We start from the raw sequence: 20,309 nt of genomic DNA on the forward strand, positions 1-20,309 counted from the left end.
ATTTTCCACTTTTTAAAAAGAAAATACAAATATAGATACAAAAAATTAAAAAATAAAAAAGTACGCCAATTTAAAATATGTACAGATATAAATTTTAAAGTCAGTATACATTTTACAGTAATTTGTGTCAAATTATTCTATCATTTTTCTACTTCACCATATAAAAAATGCATTAAAAATATTTCATTTGACCCACCAAGAAATGTAAGCCATGTTTCTGTTTTAGTAATGCTACTATTCCGAACATATTTACACACTGATCAGATGGATTATATGTCTGAGTGGATATCTATGTTTGTTGGTTTGTTTATATTTATAAAACTGGCCATCTCGGTTGTGTAACAAGCCAAAGACTTACCTGGCTGTGAAATTTTTTTTGCACTGGGATATTCTGTCAAACTGCATTGAATTGGTCAACCTAATTATCAACCTCCGCCACTTTAAGATGTGTGGACTTGGAATCCCAGAATTCCCCTGCAAGCATGATTAAGAATAACTGGCTGGGGAATTCTGGGAGTTGAAGTCCACACGTTTCAAAATGTCGGAGGCTATGTTCTAATCTCATCATCTCCTTTCGCTAAATCCCTCCCTGGCACTTGGCCTCATGCAGTGTGAAATATACATGAGCCAAGACTTTTGGAGTTAATGGAGACTCACATTTGGTGCCTTCGGCTCTTGGAAAGAAGAGTAGACCATAAATGCAATTCCATCCATCAGTCTGAATCCCCGAGGTTCAATGTTAAATCCTTTAGCTTTCAGCCCTGCCAAACCATCATTCTTCATTTAATGGTAGTCTAGACAGTAATCTAAGTGGAGGGCACCTAAGAGATATGGTCAGCCTCTTCTCCGTTGGCATCATATGTTAACTCTGCTAGTATGAACCCAATGGGTTTCCATTCAACCTATTCTCCAAAGCACCCGAAGGTAGAACAAGAAGCAATGGGTGGAAACTAAACAAGGAGAGAAGCAACTTAGAACTAAGGAGAAATTTCCTGACAGTTAGAACAATTAATCCATGGAACAACTTTCCTCCAGAAATTGCGAGTGCTCCAACACTGGAAGTTTTTAAGAAGATGTTGGATAACCATCTGTGTAACATAGAAATGTAGAAGATTGATGGCAGAAAAAGACCTCATGGTCCATCTAGTCTGCCCTTATACTATTTACTGTATTTTATCTTAGGATGGATATATGTTTATCCCAGGCATGTTTATATTCAGTTACTGTGGATTTACCAACCATTTGTTTGTTCTACGACTCTTTCAGTCAAATAATATTTTCTCACGTTGTTTCTTATCTTTCCCCAACTAACTTCAGATTGTGTCCCCTTGTTCTTGGGTTTCCTATTAAAAACACTTCCTTCCTAAACCTTATTTAACCCTTTAACATATTTAAATGTTTCGATCGTGTCCCCACCTTTCCCTTCTGTCCTCCAGACTTTACAGATTGAGTTCATTAAGTCTTTCCTGATACGTTTTACACTTAAGACCTTCCACCATTTTTGTAGCCCGTCTTTGGACCCGTTCAATTTTATTTTTCGAGGGCCATTTTTCAACCAGCGAACAAACGAACGGTGGCAAGACGAAAGCTGCCCGGAATAGCATCAAGTTCCTGCTCCTGGTGTGTTTGAGAAGTCCATGGAAACGATTGCACGATTCGGTTGCCTGCCCCTTTTCAAGAGAGCCGAGCTGGGCTTGGTTTGCAAGCCACACCTGACCATCCATGGTTACAGAGTCCACACAAACCCTGGGGTTGGGGCTTTGGGGGCCCATCACAGGTCCAGAGAAGCAACAGTTGAGATCATTTAGCTTTGCCTGTCATCTCGATTCTTCCTCTTAACCAGGTTTAGAACCCATGGCTGAAGTGATCAAGAAGGCTGGTTTAGAGAAACCCATCCTACAAGTCCCTCTTAGAAGTTCTGGGATATCTCCGCTGCTTTCAAAAGCCAGGAGAACGCATTTGAGAAGAAAACGGAAAAGGACCACTGATTTTTTTCTCATTATTATTATTATTAATTCCTTCCCAGCTCAGGTTTTGAAACCGAGCCAGTCTTTCACATTTAATTACCCAGGTGGCTGATACCACCAGCATTCTATCAAGGTAAGCTTCTTAATGGGCAAATTCTAAATTTCCTTTTATGGTCTGGTTCCAGAAACTTGTGTTTGAAGGAATAGCCTCAATCTGTAAACCAGAAGGGTTTGAGGAATGCACAATGTTTTTTTTTTTTGAGTTCTGCTCTAAATAGATAGAAGATAGAATTCTTTATTGGCCAAGTGTGATTGGACACACAAGGAATTTATCTTTGGCACATATGCTCTCAGTGTACATAAAAGAAGATACCTTTGTCAAGAATCCTGACGTACAACACTTAATGATTGTCATAGGGGTCAAATAATTTATTAATCAGATTTATTTATTTATTTATTTATTTATTTATTTATTTATTTATTTATTTATTTATTTATTTATCAGATTTGTATGCCACCCCTCTCCACAGACTCGGGGCGGCTCACAGCAATAATAATGCAATGTAAACAAATCTAATATTTAAGTTAATTTAAAAAACCCCAATTTAGAAACCAATCATACATACTAGCATACCATGCATAAATTTTATAAGCCTAGAGGGAGGGAAAATGTCAATTCCCCCATGCCTGACGACAGAGGTGGGTTTTAAGGAGCTTACGAAAGGCTAGGAGGGTGGGGGCAACTCTGATATCTGGGGGGAGTTGGTTCCAAAGGGTCGGGGCCGCCACAGAGAAGGCTCTTTCCCTGGGTCCCGCCAAACAACATTGTTTAGTTGACGAGACCCGGAGAAGGCCTAACTGGTCGCTGGGATTCGAGCGGCAGAAGGCAGTTCCGGAGATATTCTGGAAACAATATTAATTAAAATCTTAAGGATACAAGCAACAAGTTACAGTCATAAGTGAGAGGAAACGGGTGATAGGAATGATGAGAAAAAACTAGTAGTAATAGTAGTGTGGACTTAGTCAATAGTATATAACATTGTTGAGGGAATTATTTGTTTAGCAGGGTGATGGCGTTCGGGGAAAAACTGTTCTTGTGTCTAGTTGTCTTGATGTGCGGTGCTCTGTAGGACATTTTGAGGGTAGGAATTGTCCTCCCTTTCCCTTCTGTCCTCCAGACTTTAAAGATTGAGTCCATGAAGTCTTTCCTGATCAGTTTTACACTTAAGACCTTCTACCATTTTTGTAGCCCGTCTTTGGACCCGTATGGGTCAGTATTTTCACAGCCCTCTTTTTGACTCGTGCAGTATACAGGTCCTCAATGGAAGGCAAGTGGGCAACAATTGTTCTGCAGTTCTGATTCTCCTTTGAAGTCTGTGTCGGTCTTGTGGGTTGCAGAACCAAACCAGACCAAATGCTTGTGCTGTTTTCTGTTGCTTCAGAAGTATTTGACTAAGGATCGAAGGTGGCTTGGCCTCCTAGGAGAGGGGAGATGGTAAAGGACTTGTAATCCTAAATTCCCCATGTTGAGAGGGACAAGGTAGACCTGGAGAATGGATACCCCTGTCCCTGAGTCCTTGGCCTGCTTGGAGGAAAAGCCGAGTTTAAATTTGGGTGGAAGCTTAGCTGGATAAAAATGGCTGAGTGATAGAGCAATTACAAATTAGTTTAGTTTCATTGTCTAGTAGTTTAATGAAAAGAAGGACCAGGGGAGACATGAGAGCAGCCTTCCAATATCTCAGGGGCTGCCACAAAGAAGAAGGAGTCAGCTTATTCACCTGAGGGTAGAACAAGAAGCAATGGGTGGAAACTAAACAGGGAGAGAAGCAACTTAGAACTAAAGAAAGTAAGTTCCTGAGAGTGGGAAAAATTAATTAGTGGAACTGCTTGCCTCCGGAGGTTGTGAATGCTCCAACACTGGAAGTTTTTAAGATGATGTTGGATAACCATTTGTCTGAAGTGGTGGTAGGGTTTCTTGACTAAGCAGGGGGTTGGACTAGAAGACCTCCAAGGTCCCTTCTAACTTTTGTTATTCTCTTCTCTTCTTTTTCTAACTCTAATTCTAATTGTATTCTATTTTATTCTATTCTAATTGCATTCTATTCTAACCAGTAACCTTGCCATCTTGAAGAAAGGACTTGTTAACCGGAGACTTGGGGCGCATCAGGTTGTTTTTAACTCTGTACCAAAAAACTGTAATTTTCACAGGCGGAGTTGTTTCCTCCTTCCTTAAGTCTATACTTAGTCCCTGCCACTGTTCATTTACAGAGGACAAAATATAAGAAGCAGCAGATTGATTCCACCAGACTGGGGTTAGTTTGGGGGGTTTTTTTGGGTGGGTGGGTGTCTCAGGAATGGTAGAGCCTTACAAAGTGGTTTTATGTATCATGCTTAGCAAAACTAGCATGGATATTTCATATTAAACCAACATATTTCTAACGACTGTTGCAGAACGGAGTAAAGAATTGGGGTATTCAGCCATCTCCTGCAGACTTTCAAGCCTATTTGGGGCAACCATGAGGTCTAGCAACTTCAAAATAGGAGGATCATCAGGCCAGGGTTCTTGTCACAAGATGTTGTGACCTGGTAATGTGACATTTTTTTATAGTCATGAATTGCAAAGGAACAACTGTTGAACCCTCAGTGTGTGTTTCTGTTGTGGTGTTTTTCAGGTCGGCTCCTCCAGATAATCACGTTTGGTTTGTAGGCAGTGCAGTTAGCTGATTGTGTTATCTCCCCAAACAATCACTAGCTTCACTGTCAACAAAACAATCCAGAGAATTCTTCAGTCTCCAAGGAAGCTTCTCAGAAGCCAGTTCCTGGCTGGAACGTGAGGAATTACGCCCTTTATTCTAAATCTCCGGACGCGTGTTAGAGGTTACCGACTCAACGGCGAGGAAGACAACCAGCTAGGATGAAAATGCAGAAGCAAAGAAGTAGTGGAGACACTCCCAACTTCCACATAGTTTTGTGATGACCACACAGTGAGGACAGTCGGGCAAATTTCGGGGTTCTCTTGTGGCAGATTTCTGCCAGGATTGGTGGGACGTTCTAGATGACATTCAAGACCTAGAATGGAAAGCTATTGTCTCCAAGGTCCTACATCAGTCATGCGCAAATGCCCGCACCCATAATTCAATGCCAGGGAAGGGCGAAAACAGCTTCTCCCACTCCTTGAAGGCCTCCTGGAGGCCAGAAACGGACTGTTTCCCAACTTCTGGTGGGCCCAGTAGGCTTGTGTTTCACCCTCCCCAGGCTCCAAAGGCTTCCTTGGAGCTGGGGAGGGTAAAAAACCCCTCTCCCATCCCCATGGAGGCTCTCTGGAAGCCAAAAACGTCCTCCCAGAGCTTCTGTGAGCCAAAACCCAGCTGGCCGGCACACACATGCACATTGGAGCTGAGCTAGGGCAACGGCTCGCGTGCCAGCAGATATGGCTCTATGTGCCACCTGTGGCGCCCGTGCCATCACTGTCCTACATGAAGCAAAATGAAGAACACGTTCCCAAGCCAACGAGATCTTCCAAAAACCCATGGGTGGGCCTCCTGCCCAAATTGGGGAATCGGGCGGTGGTCCTGATGGTACCAGATGGTGAAGTTCAGAAAAAAGAATCTGGAGGTGCTTTGGTTAGTATTCTCTTGCCCTCTACGCAACTTCGTAGCATGAAAGGAGCATCTTCAAGACAGAAAATCCCAGATCTCCTCCGTACGGGATACTGTATGATCTCTAAAGAAAAGAAGGAGGAGATATTAGGGCTGAGCTTGAACTTTAGCCTTGTCACTAGGCAGTGTAGTTAGCTGATTGACCAAGGTAACAGTCGCTAACAACACAGCCAAGTGAAAAGGTAGCCACTCCCTGCACTGGTCAACGTCTACAGGTTGAAGAGTAGAAATCATCATGTAAAGATATCAGTTATGTTCTAGCATTGACCCCCCACCCCAACCCAGAATCCAATGGGTTTGGTTGCACACAAAAAAAAGTATTGCCCACAAGATTATATGCTGCAACGTCCTGCCTTATCAAAGACTACTTCAGCTTCAACCACAACAACACAAGAGCACACAACAGATACAAGCTTAATATTAACCGCTCCAAACTTGACTGTAAAAAATATAATAGAGTTGTTGAAGCGTGGAACTCATTACCGGACTCCCTAGTATCATCCCCTAACCCCCAACATTTTACCCTTAGACCGTCCACAGTTGACCTCTCCAGATTCCTAAGAGGTCAGTAAGGGGTGTACATAAGTGCACCAGAGTGCCTTCCGACCCCTGTCCTATTGTCTCTCCTATATCTCCTCTACCTTTCTTCTATTCCTATATCTCTTCTTCTATTCTTTCTCTAATTCTATTTCTATTACCTTCATTGTGTATTATTGTGTATTGGGCAAAATAAATAAATAAATAAATAAGTAAAATAAATAAAAAATAAACAGTTTTAGTATGTACCTTAAGAAGTCTTCTCTTCAACACCTCCATCTATGGTTCATTTTAAGATCTCTAATAAATGCCAACATTAAAAGTCTTTGGTGACCTCATTTCTAAGAAGCTTTTAAAAAAAAATTTTTAATTAGATTTATTTATGTTTTAAAAAAAGATTGAAAAAGAAAATGAAACATTTACAAACAATACAACGTCACACCCCCACCAAAAAAGAAAAAAGACACAAAAACACACAAACACAAATGCTGTCTATAGTAACAGCTAAGCTGTGATAACTGATTTACATTAATTTCTGCAGTGCTAAATATCGACAGTAAACAAACATCAACAATAAACTTTTCTACGACAAATATTTAGCAAAGTGCTATTCCTAATACTAATTCCATAATTTTCCTCTCAGTTATACATTATATTTATTCTAATTCCTTAATACCAAATTCATATATACATTGCTCAAAAAAAAATAAAGGGAACACTCAAAGAATACATCCTAGATCTGAACAAATGAAATATTCTCATTGAATCCTTTGTTCTGTACAAAGTTGGGTGTGCACAACAGCAGGTGAAATGGATGGTCCATCAGTGTTGCTTCCTAAGTGGACAGTTTGATTTCACAGAAGTTGGATTGACTTGGAGTTATATTGTGTTAAGTGTTCCCTTTATTTTTTTTGAATGGTATATATGTCAGGCGGTAGGGAAAGCAAGTAGGATGCTTGGCTGCATAGCTAGAGGTATAACAAGCAGGAAGAGGGAGATTATGATCCCGCTATATAGAATGCTGGTGAGACCACATTTGGAATACTGTGTTCAGTTCTAGAGACCTCACCTACAAAAAGATATTGACAAAATTGAACGGGTCCAAAGACGGGCTACAAGAATGGTGGAAGGTCTTAAGCATAAAACCTATCAGGAAAGACTTCATGGACTCCATCTGTATAGTCTGGAGGACAGAAGGGAAAGGGGGGACATGATCGAAACATTTAAATATGTTCAAGGGTTAAATAAGGTCCAGGAGGGAAGTGTTTTTAATAGGAAAGTGAACACAAGAACAAGGGGGACACAATCTGAAGTTAGTTGGGGTAAAGATCAAAAGCAACATGAGAAAATATTATTTTACTGAAAGAGTAGTAGATCCTTGGAACAAACTTCCAGCAGACGTGGTAGATAAATCCACAGTAACTGAATTTAAACATGCCTGGGATAAACATATATCCATCCTAAGATAAAATACAGAAAATAGTATAAGGGCAGACTAGATGGACCATGAGGTCTTTTTCTGCCGTCAGACTTCTATGTTTCTATGTTTCTATATAACTGTCTATCTGTTAGGTAATAAAAATATTTTAATAAAAATCTAAGAAGCTTTTACTGTTTCCCAGAACTTGTGAGGATAGGGAAAAGGGGAACCCTGTTTTACAGAGTCCTCAAAATGTTTCTAGCCCCCCCCCCAAATGCCCCATGGCAGACGGTGGGTTCACTTCAGACTCCTGTGTTTGTTTAACCACCAAACGGAAAAAAAATTAACCACAAAAGTTTAACCACCAAATGAATTTTTTTTAAAAAAGAATTGTAAAATCAAGCAGGATCCTGGGATGAGATAGGAGGGTCGCCCAGAAAGTGATGCACCACATTTTTTTCCTTCAACAATTATTTATTGGACACAATGAAACTTACACACAAGAAAGAACGATGATTCTTTTACACTCCCTATTTTTCCACATAATCTCCGTCCCGTTCTATGGCCTTCCTCCAGCGAGACACAAGGGCACTCCTTGTTCACAAAGCCATTTTTCCATTGTGTGAATCACCTCTTTGTCATCCATCCTCAAAATGTCTTCCGCGACTAACCGTACTTCTGTCGACTACAGATTCTCCGACGAGGCTCCCTTTGCGACGGCGCTGCCTGCCCTAGATGCAGCTCAGCCGATAGCTTGGCCGGGGGGACGGGAGGGAGGGGGCTGCCGCCAGAGAGGCCCCGCTCGGCAGATGAAGGAGGGGCCAATCTTAAAGGCAGGGAGGGAGGGAGGGAGTAAAGAGAGAGGGAGGGAGGGAATGTTTGTGAATGTTCCCAACAGTTTCTTTCTCCGCAGTGAGAAATTCGTTGACGACACACTACTTGTAACGTACGAGACTGACAGACGCCATTTCAAAACACAGCTGCAGCTACATGATCTGTCTGAAGAAACACAAAATTTACACACGCACTCCTGACCATTCAAATAATGTACATCTAGAGTTTTGCATTCGTGCCATTGCTGTGGGCTGAGAAATAAAAATGTGGTGCTTGACCCTCATACATAATAACGCAGAATTTGCAACAGTAATTTTGGGCTCAGTTGTCATTATAAGTAGAAGACTACGTAGGGACTCATATCCCCATTGGGGCATTCTCCTGCTTGGATGGTGTATATTTGTGGGTCTGGGATTCTGCCTAGACCTTCACACAGCTGTTTTTTGCTCTCTAAGGACCAGACAACATTTATCACATTTGCTGAACTTGGAAGATCACTGGAGTTTAAGGTCATGTGCAATTAAGTCCATGGCAGGATTAAAAAAATACACACGCTGGAAATATAAGAGACCAAGAGCATTCAACATTTGCATTAACAGGAAGCATAAGTATGACAATGGAAGGAAGGATGGGGGGAGGGAGGGAGGGAGGGAGGGAAGGAAGACGAGAGAGGGAGGGAGGGAGAGGGAGGGAAGGGAAGGGAAGTGAAAGGAAAGAAAGGAAAGGAAGGAAGGACGATGAGAAGGAAGGAAGATGAGAAGGGAAAGAGGGAGGGAGGATAGAAGGAAGGAAGGAAGAATGGAAGATGAGAAGGAAGGAAGGAGGGAGGGAGGGAAGGAAGGAAGACAAAGAGAGAGGGAGGGAGGGAGAGCGGGGGAAGGGAAGGGAAAGGAAAGAAAGGAAAGGAAAGAAGGATGATGAGAAGGAAGGAAGATGAGAAGGGAAAGAAGGAGGGAGGGAGGAAAGAAGGAAGGAAGGAAGGAAGGAAGGAAGGAAGGAAGGAGGGGGGGAAGGAAGGAGGGGGGAAGGAAGGAGGGGGGGAGGGAAGGAGGGGAGGGGGAGGGGGGAAGCATCACAACATATGTAACAGCATAACAAAATCACAGAGTTGGAAGGGACCTTGGAGGTGTTGTAGTCGACCCCTCTGCTGAAGGAAGAGACCCTCTCCCATTTCAGGCAGGGGGCTGCCCACTCTCTCCCTGAGACCCTCCAGTGTGGGAGTCGGCCTCCCCCCTTTCCCCCCCCCCGGGGCCAGCGAGACTCCAGGCAACGGCGTCGGCGGGCGTCTCCAACGGCCGAGGCAGCGTCGGGCGTCGGGCGTCGCCGCGGAGACCAGGCGGGCAGGCGGAGGGTCGGGGATGGGCAGCTCGCCGCCGGCGCCCGCTCCCTCCCCGGCCGCCGCCCCGCTGGCCTTCGCAGGCTCCAGCGAGCAGGACGTGGCGCTGGCCAAGTCCTTCTGGAACTCCGTCACCCTCCAGCCGCCGCTCGAGTCCCGGCTGGGCGCCCGACGAGGCTCCCTTTGCGACGGCGCCGCCTCCCCCAGACGCAGCTCGACCGGTAGCCTCGCCGGGGGGGACGGGAGGGAGGGGGCCGCCGCCGGAGAGGCCCCGCTCGGCAGACGAAGGAGGGGCCGAACTTAAAGGCAGGGAGGGAGGGAGTAAAGAGAGAGGGAGGAAGGGAGGAAGGAAGATGAGGAGGGAGGGGGGCCGCCGCCGGAGAGGCCCCGGTCGGCAGAGGGCAGCGGGAGACGCCGGGCCACGAGAGAGAGGCGGAGGGAAGGGAGGGAGGGAGGGAGGAAGGAAGGAAGGAAGGAAGGAAGGAAGGAAGGAAGGAAGGAAGGAAGGAAGGAAGGAGGAAGTGAAGAAGGAGAGAGAAAGGATGGAGGGAAGCAAGGAATGAAAGAAGGAAAGAAGGAAGGAAAAAGAAAGGACAGAAAGGAAGGAGGGAACAAAGGAGGGGAGGGGAGAGAGAGAGAAGAAGGATGGAAGGAAAGAAGGAAGGAAAGAAAGAGAGAGAGAGAACAGAACAGAACAACAGAGTTGGAGGGAACCTTGGAGGTCTTCTAGTCCAACTCTTTGTTCAAGCAGGAAAACCTATGCCTTTCCAAACAAAGGCTTTTTCAATCTCTTCCTTAAAACTATCCAGTGATGGAGAAGGGAGGGAGGGAAGGAAGGAAGGAAGATTAAGAAGGAAGGAAATGAAAGAAGAAAATGAAGGAGGGAAGGCAGGCAGGCAAGCAGAATAACTGAATAACAGTGGGAAGGGACCTTGGAGGTCTTCCAGTCTGACCTCTCCTGCTCAAGCAGAAAACCCTATACAGTGGTACCTCGAGATACGAGTTTAATTCGTTCCGGACCTGGGCTCTTAAGTCGAGCAGCTCTTATCTCGAACGACTTTTCCCCATAGGAATTAATGTAAATAATTTTAATTGGTTCCAGCCCTCAAAAAACTCACAAAGTTAGTCTAAATTATGCAGAAAGACATGTTTTTAATGAAGAAATGTACATGTACATATAAATGAATAATGAAGTTTCTTTCACTTAACTTGTAAACTTTCTTAAACTTTTAAATTTACATATGTTCAACTTCTCTGCCACCCAATCCTGTAGGACAGAGGTCCCCAACCCTTTTTGCACCAGGGACCGGCTTTAAGCGATCAAGAGAGGAATGGGTGAATGAATGGACGGAGGGTGGGAAGGAAGGAAGGAAAGAGGGAAGGGACAGGAACAGAGGAAGGAAGCAAGGAAACTTATGAAAGGGGAGAGTAAGAGAGGAATGAGTGAAGGGAGGGAGGGAGGGAAGAAGGTGGGAAGGAGAAAGAAAAGAAGAAATAGAGGAAGGGAAGGTAAAAGAGAGAAAGAAAAAGAGCAAGAAAGAAAGAAAGAAAGGGGGAAGGGACAGGAACAGAGGAAGGAAGCAAGGAAACTTATGAAAGGGGAGAGTAAGAGAGGAATGAGTGAAGGGAGGGAGGGAGGGAAGAAGGTGGGAAGGAGAAAGAAAAGAAGAAATAGAGGAAGGGAAGGTAAAAGAGAGAAAGAAAAAGAGCAAGAAAGAAAGCTGCAAGCACCCCCCCGAGCCCCCCAGGCCGGCTGCAACCTTTTAAAACACGCGCGCCGCTTCGCAGCTGTCTCCTGAAGCCGAACGCGGAAGTTAGCGTTTGGCTTCAGGAGACAGCTCCTTGGCGCTTGTATCTCGAATTTGGGCTTGTAAGTAGAACAAAAATATCTCTCCCCTCCCAGCTCTTATCTCGAGTTGCTCTTAAGTAGAGCAGCTCTTATGTCGGGGTTCCACTGTATACCCTTGTAGACAAGTGGCTCTCCGAATCTTCGTTCGCCTGGGCATTGAGGTGCTTCTCCTCTTTGGCCTCCATCCTCTTTGCAGAGCCCTTCCCCTTCTCCTTTGAAGGAGTCCCTTTCCCTTGCTCGCCCCTTCAAGGCCCCCCCCCCCGAATTTCCCCCTAGGATTTGGCCTGCATTGCAAGGGGGTTGCTTATTTGATTTATTTATTTTATTTATTTATTGGATTTATGGCAGACTCGCGGCGGCTAACAACAGTAATAAAACAGCATATAATAATAATCCAATACTAAAAACAGTTAAAAACCCATTATTTTAAAAACCAAACATACATACACATATACCATGCATAAAATTGTAGAGGCCTAGGGGAAAGAGCATCTCAATTCCCCCATGCCTGGCGGCAGAGGTGGGTTTTAAGGAGCTTACGAAAGGCAAGGAGGGTGGGGGCAATTCTAATCTCTGGGGGGATTTGGTTCCAGAGGGCTGGGGCCGCCACAGAGAAGGCTCTTTCCCTGGGTCCCGCCAAGCTTAGCACCTGCCATCAAAATGTCTAGGAAGTTGTCAATTAAAGGTGGATTTCCTTCTGCTAAGGTGGAAAAAATGATCCCGCGAATCTTCAGAGGAGAATCTCAATCCGTTGCAATATTTTTATTTTATCTTGTTTTAGTGAAAACCAGCCATTTGTCTGTTGCATCCTCAGCGAGCGAAAGTAAGTATGTGGGTTTTATCAAAATGGGAATTTTGGAGGGCACCACGGTATGGATCATAATAGCATCTTTAAGCCAAATCACTTTAGCGTCTCGAAATCCTTGTAAAAGCCACTCCTTCGATGTTGAAGTCCAGATATCTTCAAGTTGCCAAGGTTGGGAAACACTGGTTAAAGGTTTTGGGGGGTTAGGAGATGATACTACAGAGTCAGGTAGTGAGTTCCACGCATCAACTACACAGTTACTAAAGTCGTATTTCCTGCAGTCGGGTTTGGAGCGGTTTACTTTGAGTTTGTATCTGTTGTGTGCTCGTGCGTTGTTGTGGTTGAAGCTGAAGTAGCCGTTGACAGGTTATGATGAAAGATTATTTATTTTTAGACTGAATTTTCAACGATTTCTTTGAAAACATTTGTTTAGAACGAGAAGAAGAGAGACTCTCGGAAACGGAGAAAGATATATGGAAAGAACAGTACCTCGAGAAGGTGAGTGGGTTCTGCTGCTTTTTCAAAACTAGGTCCGTTATAAACTTTATGTTTGGGTGTTATAGATTGTCCTTGACTTACAACCAGGGGCGGATTCCCGATTCCGCCACTACCTGTGCGCTGCGCATGAAATTTTCCTTCTGCGCCTACTAGGAAGATTTTGCTTCTGCACATGAGCAGGAATCAACATTTCACGAGGAGACGCACGCGTGGGCGAGACTTGGTTATGACCTATAAAGCCCTACATGGCATCGGACCAGAATATCTCCAGGACCACCTTCTGCTGCACGAATCCCAGCGACCGATTAGGTCCCGCAGAGTTGGCCTTCTCCGGGTCCCGTCGACTAAACAATGTCGTCTGGTGGGACCCAGGGGAAGAGCCTTCTCTGTGGTGGCCCCGGCCCTGTGGAATCAACTCCCTCCCCCCCGGAGATCAGGACTACCCCCACCCCCTCCTTGCCTTTCGTAAACTCCTTAAAACCCACCTCTGTCGCCAGGCGTGGGGAAATTGATTCCCCTGGGCCGTTTCCGCTTTACGTATGGTTTGTATGAGATGTCTGATTGTTTTTTATATTAAGGGTTTTAAAGGTTTTAAAGTGTTTTTAAGTACAATTGGATTTGTATTGTTCTTGTTGTGAGCTGCTCCGAGTCTGCGGAGAGGGGCGGCATACAAATCAAATCAAATCAATCAATCAATCAATCAATGCACATCCAACGTGTGGAGGACCCCAAAAATGCAGCTGCGAGAGCAATCATGGGCTTTCCCAAATATGCCCATGTTTCTCCAACACTCCGCAGTCTGTATTGGTTGTCGATCAGTTTCCGATCACAATTCAAAGTGTTGGTTATGACCTATAAAGCCCTCCATGGCACCGGACCAGATTATCTCAGGGACCGCCTTCTGCCGCACGAATCCCAGCGACCAGTTAGGTCCCACAGAGTGGGCCTTCTCCGGGTCCCGTCAACTAAACAATGTCGCTTGGCGGGACCCAGGGGAAGAGCCTTCTCTGTGGCGGCCCCGGCCCTCTGGAACCAACTCCCCCCAGAGATTAGAACTGCCCCCACCCTCCTTGCCTTTCGTAAGCTACTTAAAACCCACCTCTGCCGTCAGACATGGGGGAACTGAGATCCTCTTTCCCCGGAGGCCTTTACAATTCTATGCATGGTATGTCTGTATGTATGTCTGGTTTTTATATTAATGGGCTTTTAATCATTTTTAGTATTAGATTACTATTGTACACTGTTTTATTGTTGCTGTTAGCCGCTCCGAGTCTCCAGAGAGGGGCGGCATACAAATCCAATAGATAGATAGATAGATAGATAGATAGATAGATAGATAGATAGATAGATAGATAGATAGATAGATAGATAGATAGATAGATAGATAGATAGATAGATAGATGGAAAGCCAGTGGGAGGTGACTGCTAATGAACTCATTTTTTCAGGACTGATCCCACTTTCGTAAACTTTTGAAAACCCACCTATGTCGCCAGGCATGGGGAAATTAGCACACCCCTTAGCTATTGAGGTTTATGCATGGTTTGCTTGGATTGTGTGGACCCCAGTCAGCATCTCTTCCAGTAAAAGCCCCCCTGGTGTCATTTCTAGACTTGCTGGACCTTCGTCCTTGATAAAAGATGCTTCAGAGTATGACGGGAAACCAGCCCTGGTCTCTGGACCCTCACGGACAAACCCATTAGCTCTTAGTTAATTAACTCCTGAGGTCCAGTGTGGAACACAACATCTTTGGCCTGTTGGCCGACCGCCGCATAAATAAATCATTGCGTTGATCGGTAGGAATAAAATAGTATCGTTCCCCAGCTAATCCACAGCAGTCTGAGAAAGTTTAGAGCTACATTAATACCGTCTTAAAGAACTTTCTTTACACACACATACATGCACATTAAAAAAAAAAGGCAAAAACTTTGTCGAGTAAGCACGGGAACGGAGCCAGAGGCAGCCCAGCCCCTAGGAAAAAAGCCGAAATGTGCTGAGCTTTGCAGCGGCTGCCAGCAAACCGGCATTCGTTATTTGCGGCAATTAATAACCCCCCTAATGGATTTGATCCAGGGGGCTTCCATTAGACCTGGCTCAGAGAAATGGGATGAGCCTTCTCCTCTCAAAAGTCTGCCGCGATTTCTCTTCAATAATTCCGCCCAAAGAAACGAGCGCTAAGCTATATGTGTATAGTAAATAATGTATATTTTTGTGTGCCCGTGTAGAATATGTATGTACACATATGGCCTATATACATAGAATGAAAGAGTATATTTTGGATGTACTAGTGCGGTGTTCCCTCGGTTTTCACTGGTCCAAACTTTGCGAATAGCCTATACCATGGTTTTTCAAAAAATATTAATTAAAAAATACTTTGCGGGGGTTTTCCTATACCATGGTTTCCCCCGCCCGATGACGTCATCACCAAACTAATAATTTTTGCAAATAAATAACAAAAAATATAATTATTGTTAATAAATTATGTCTTATTCAATGGTGAGGACCAGTAATAATGGTGAGTAAATGGTTGTTAAGGGAATGGGAAATGGTAATTTAGGGGTTTAAAGTGTTAAGGGAAGGCTTGGGATACTGTCCATAGCCAAAAATGGTGTATTTACTTCCGCATCTCTACTTCGCGGAAATTCGACTTTCGCGGGTGGTGTCGGAACGCATCCCCTGCGAAAATCGAGGGAACACTATAAATAGATAGGGAAATTGTATCCCTTTGAGGCAAGGAGAGGCTAGGCACCCTAACTCTAACCCTTGATGTGAGTGACGTCAAGTTGGGCACCTTTAAGCCAATGACTTTTAAGCCACTCCCACCTGGTCATGTGGTTGGCAAGCCACACCTACCAAATAAGCCACGCCTACAGTGTGGCAGTAAAAAAAATTGCAGCCCTTCACTGGTGATGCCACTACTACTCCATCTCTTGAGCCTCAAAATTTGTGACCAGCTGAGCCAGATGTGGACCACTCACAACGCTTCCCTCCTTCTGACTTTTGCAAACGTCTTTCTTCACAGGCTAAAAAGAGAGAAGACATCATTGCATTGCTGAAAAGACAAAGGGAAGAGAGGATATCGGTAAGGCGGTAGGGAAAGCGGGTAGAATGCTTGGCTGCATAGCTAGAGGTATAACAAGCAGGAAGAGGGAGATTGGGATTCCTTTGTACAGAGCGCTGGTGAGACCCCATTTGGAAGAACTGTGTTCGGTTCTGGAGACCTCACCTACAGAAAGAGATGGATCAAATTGAACGGGTCCAAAGACGGGCTACAAAAATGGTGGAAGGTCTTTAAGCCTAAAACTCATCAGGAAAGACTTCATGGACTCCATCTGTCTAGTCTGGAGGACATAAGAGAAAGGGGGGATATGATCGAAACATTTAAATATATTAAAAGGTTAAATAAGGTCCAGGAGGGAAGGGTTTTTAATAGGAAAGTGAACCCAAGAACAAGGGGACACAATCTGAAGTTAGTTGGGGGAAAGATCAGAAGCAACGTGGGAAAATATTATTTGAAAGAGTAGTAGATGCTTGGAACCAACTTCCAGCAGACGTGGTTGGTCAATCCACAGTCACTGAATTGAAACATGCCTGGGATAAACATCGATCCATCCTAAGATAAAATACAGGAAGTAGTATAAGGGCAGACTAGATGGACCAGGAGGTCTTTTTCTGCCGTCAATCTTCTATATTTCTATGGCTTTTTAGATGGCCCAAACCTCCCTCTGTCGAGAACCAAGCATCGCTCCCTCGCTTAACTTCCCTTTCTCGTTACTTCCCTCCTGCCAGCTGCAGCATGTAAGACAAAAGAAGGAATAAAGCCAGGAATGCTATTGAAATTTGGCTGGTTTGGGTAGCTAGACTGTAATTCAGTCCTCCGCAAAGCTGGAAAAAGTGCCAGAAACCTGGCATGAGTTTAGAATGGTTCTTCTCCACGGAGAGCTTTGCGGAAAGAGAGAGAGTTGGCTGGAGTTACTCAAAGCGGATGACTGGTGGGGGAGAAACTGCCTAAACAATGTCGTCTGGCAGGACCCAGGGGAAGAGCCTTCTCTGTGGTGGCTCCAACCCTCTGGAACCAGCTCCCCCCTGAGATTAGGATTGCCCCCACCCTCCTTGCCTTTCGTAAACTCCTTAAAATCCACCTCTGCCGTCAGGCATGGGGGAATTGAAACATCTCCCCCTTGCCCATGTTGTTTTGGTGTTTGATTGATTGTGTGCTTGTTTTTTTATATATATTGGGGTTGTTTTTATGAATTTCTTAACCTAAAACTGTAATTGGATTGGTGGGTATTGGATTTGTCACTATGTACTGTTTTTGCCATTATTGTGAGCCGCCCCGAGTCTGCGGAGAGGGGCGGCATATAAATCCAATAAATCTAATCTAATCTAATCTTAATTATACAGAGAAGGAAAGGAGATATGTAGTATACATTTAGCTCAATTGGCTTGAATCTGTCGAGGACTGTTTCATTCATTCAGATCTAGGGTGGGTTCTTTGAGGGTTCCCTTTATTTTTTTTGAGCAGTGTAGTATATATACAAGGGTCTTCAACAATTATTTATTGAACACAAGGGCGTGTATGGCCTATTGATACCACTCCTTGTTCTGGTCACAAAGCTATATCTGCACTGTGCGAATCACCTCTTTATCATCCTCAAAATGTCTTCCATGACTAATAATAATAATAATAATTTATTAGGTTTGTATGCCCCCCCTCTCCGCAGACTTAGGGCGGCTCTTTTGAGAGTGTGTGCTCACAAAAACTGTTTGATAAACTTGCTTTCATTTCCTCTGTGACTGTGTGTGTGTTTGAATTGCATTCCAAACTCACTGGGGGCTAATTGTTAAGGGCCCGGCATAACAGAAGGGAGGGGGGTTGAGGAGGAGGAGGAGGAAGAAGAAGAGGATGATGATGACTGTCGGGCCCTTGGTGCTCTTTGAGCTTGGTGGTTTTCTTGCAAATGTTTCGTTACCCAACTAAGGAACAAAATCAGTGCTAAAAGGAAAGGGGTTTGCATCAAGGACCCCACAGAACCTTCATAAATTTTGCATTGTTCCTTCCCACCCTGCAAAAGAAGCTTAAAACTGGTGAAGCTCTTAACAGCCTTTTTCCCCTCTTTCTCAGAAAGAGTCCTTATCTCGGTCACACAAGCCGAACTCCAAATCATCACAAAGGTAATATCAAAAAAACAAGTTTCTCCTCCTATTTGTTTTCGTTTCTGGTGATCCTGATTGTAAAGAAATGCTTGTTATTGTTTTGAAAGGTGTAACTATTTCCCCTCTTCTTTCCATCTCTTTCTCTCTCCCTCCTTCCCTCTCTCTCTCTCTCTTAATTTCAGGGTTCTGGAAGACGAGAGGTAAATCTCCTGTCTGATTTAGAATTATTTCATGCAAACCAGAGAAAGAATCGTGTGCTAAAGAATTCCTGGAATTAAAGACGAGCCAATTTGTTCAGGGGCGGTTTTTCGGCCAAGAAATTAAGCTGGCCTCCCCATGCTTTCTCCAAAGGTTCAGAGGAGACTTGGCCTTTTCACTTTTAAAATTATCTCTCTGGAAAAAAAACCTCCTTTGGCCCCTTCCATTTCTCTTCTCAGCAGTTTCTGCCTTTAATTTGTTAATGGCTGGCATTTTTCTCTCAAGTTTGACAACTTCCAGCCCATGGGGAAAATGCCATTTGAATCCCATTTTTACAGTAGTTCAGGTGCTTATTCAAACCTGGACGTTTCTCATGACTCCAGTTATTTTCCCAGAGTTACTGAGACAACCCCAATCTATCAAGTCAGTTAAACTCACAAATAAGTAAGTTGAGTCTTGTTGAAATCACTTACTTATCTATGATTTGACCAGATTGCTTAGGGGACTGCCTTCTGCCGCATAAATTCCAGCAGCCAATCAGGTCCCACCGAGTCGGCCTTCTCCAGGTCCCGTCGACCAAACAATGTCGTCTGGCGGGGCCTAGGAGAAGAGCCTTCTCTGTGGCGGCCCCGGCCCTCTGGAATCAGTTCCCTCCAGAGATTCGAACTGCCCCCAACCTCCTCGCCTTTCGCAAGAGCCTTAAGAACATCTATGTCACCAGACATTGGGCAACTAGTACATGCCCCCGCCTTCTGACCATTAAAAGGTATGTGTGGATATGATTGTGATATATTGATTGTTTTTTAAGATGATGGGTTTTTAGTCATAGTTTTAATTATTAGATTTGTACTTATATTGTTTATATTGTTGTTGTGAGCTTTTCCTGCTGGTGTTAGGGGAGAAGGAGGTGGGAAGTTTCCTGCCTAAGCAGGGGGTTGGACTAGAAGATCTCCAAAGTCCCTTCCCATACGTTGTTGTTGTTGTTGTTGTTGTTGTTGTTATTCTTATTATTATTATGTCCCTAACGACTTCAGGGTGTCCTTAATTCCTTTTTCTTTAGTTCCAAAAAGGAGAAGGAGGAACACTGTGAAGATGAAGAGAGCGTAAAGATGTTATCTTGAAGATTCCAACCATGGACCCCAATGTAGAAGGCTTGTTTGTATTTTCAACCAGCCTTGGTGTCTAACAGCAGCTGTGGCTCCTTGTTGACATAGTCCGCCCCCTTTTGCTTGGACGTCTCTGCATGTTTGACAGATGCAAACTACAGGGCTAGATGACCTTTATGGCGCCCATGGCGGGATTTTACTCCTGTGCCATAACCCCCTGAAGAAATATCCAAAGCGTTAAAACAAGTTTTGGATCCACCAGCCTGCAAAGTTGAGATGCGAATCCCCATTCGCTCTCAACGGCGTTTGTGTTTCTATCGACCGTTTGTGTTTCATTTATATTATTTAATCCGTTTTCTCTTTTTTTGAGTCCCGTCTTGAGCCTTGAATTTTCCAGGATGCAACCAGCCAGCGGGAGGAATTCCACAGCTCCCAAATCCCTGGCAGGCACCAAGCGGGAGGATAAAGCTTGGTTTCCATCTCTAGCACAGAATGTCACGTTCTGCAGAATCAGTTCCGTTTCGCTCTCTTCGGAGTAAAAAGAACCCCGTGCTAAACAACAGCTGGCTTCTTTCCCAAGGCCTCGAGTTTGCCCGCTGAGTTGCTGCGTTGTGGTTTTGTTGCAGCTTTTGCCTCCGAGTTCCCTCTTGGCCTTTTGACATAAATGGGCTGAGATGAATTTCACCAAACCTGAATCCCTTCTGGGTTTTTTTCTTCGGCGTGCAGGAAATGGTACCCATCCTTTGCCAGAAAAGGGGTTGTGTTGTTGTTGTCATTTTTCTTCCGACTTCCCAAAATTGGCCATCACGAGTTTGGGTTTTTTTGCAACACTTCCGAGTTGTGGGGAGAGAAGGCGACAAGGGGTAGGCCCTCCACTGTGTCAATAAAAGGAATGGCTGCTGTGATTTAGCTATGTTTTTATTTTTATTTTATTTTTTGTCAAGT

At 44.3% G+C, this 20,309-nt stretch overlaps 1 protein-coding gene and 1 long non-coding RNA gene across 4 annotated transcripts; both read left to right on the forward strand.

The window, feature by feature from the left end:
- Positions 1-470: 470 nt before the first annotated feature.
- On the forward strand, positions 471-6,635 carry LOC139174867 (uncharacterized). Its single transcript, XR_011560441.1, has 2 exons — positions 471-2,100; positions 4,640-6,635. It is a non-coding gene; the product is annotated as an uncharacterized lncRNA (long non-coding RNA).
- A 3,075-nt stretch (positions 6,636-9,710) lies between these two features.
- On the forward strand, positions 9,711-20,273 carry HOATZ (HOATZ cilia and flagella associated protein). 3 transcript variants are annotated; one of them, XM_070765532.1, is made up of 7 exons: positions 9,711-9,974; positions 12,384-12,425; positions 12,841-12,905; positions 15,926-15,985; positions 18,029-18,078; positions 18,243-18,260; positions 19,319-20,273. In XM_070765532.1, the coding sequence occupies exons 1-7, from the start codon at positions 9,776-9,778 to the stop codon at positions 19,377-19,379; spliced, it is 495 nt and encodes a 164-aa protein (XP_070621633.1). In that variant the 5' UTR covers positions 9,711-9,775; the 3' UTR covers positions 19,380-20,273. The 3 variants fall into 3 exon arrangements, with proteins under 3 accessions (XP_070621633.1, XP_070621635.1, XP_070621634.1); XM_070765534.1 differs by lacking the exon at positions 18,243-18,260 and having other exon boundaries at positions 9,729-9,974; positions 18,029-18,096; XM_070765533.1 differs by lacking the exon at positions 15,926-15,985 and having other exon boundaries at positions 9,737-9,974.
- Positions 20,274-20,309: the final 36 nt, after the last annotated feature.

Source organism: Erythrolamprus reginae, chromosome 12 (genome assembly GCF_031021105.1).
Source record: "Erythrolamprus reginae isolate rEryReg1 chromosome 12, rEryReg1.hap1, whole genome shotgun sequence".
Lineage (NCBI taxonomy): Eukaryota > Metazoa > Chordata > Lepidosauria > Squamata > Dipsadidae > Erythrolamprus > Erythrolamprus reginae.

Bases quoted from the DNA above. Each gene is read 5' to 3' on its own strand.
- HOATZ (XM_070765532.1), top strand. From the start codon at position 9,776: ATGGGCAGCTCGCCGCCGGCGCCCGCTCCCTCCCCGGCCGCCGCCCCG. The intron at 9,975-12,383 runs GTAGCCTCGCCG...ATCTTGTTTTAG, and splicing joins CCCCAGACGCAGCTCGACCG to TGAAAACCAGCCATTTGTCT. The intron at 15,986-18,028 runs GTAAGGCGGTAG...CCTCTTTCTCAG, and splicing joins AAAGGGAAGAGAGGATATCG to AAAGAGTCCTTATCTCGGTC.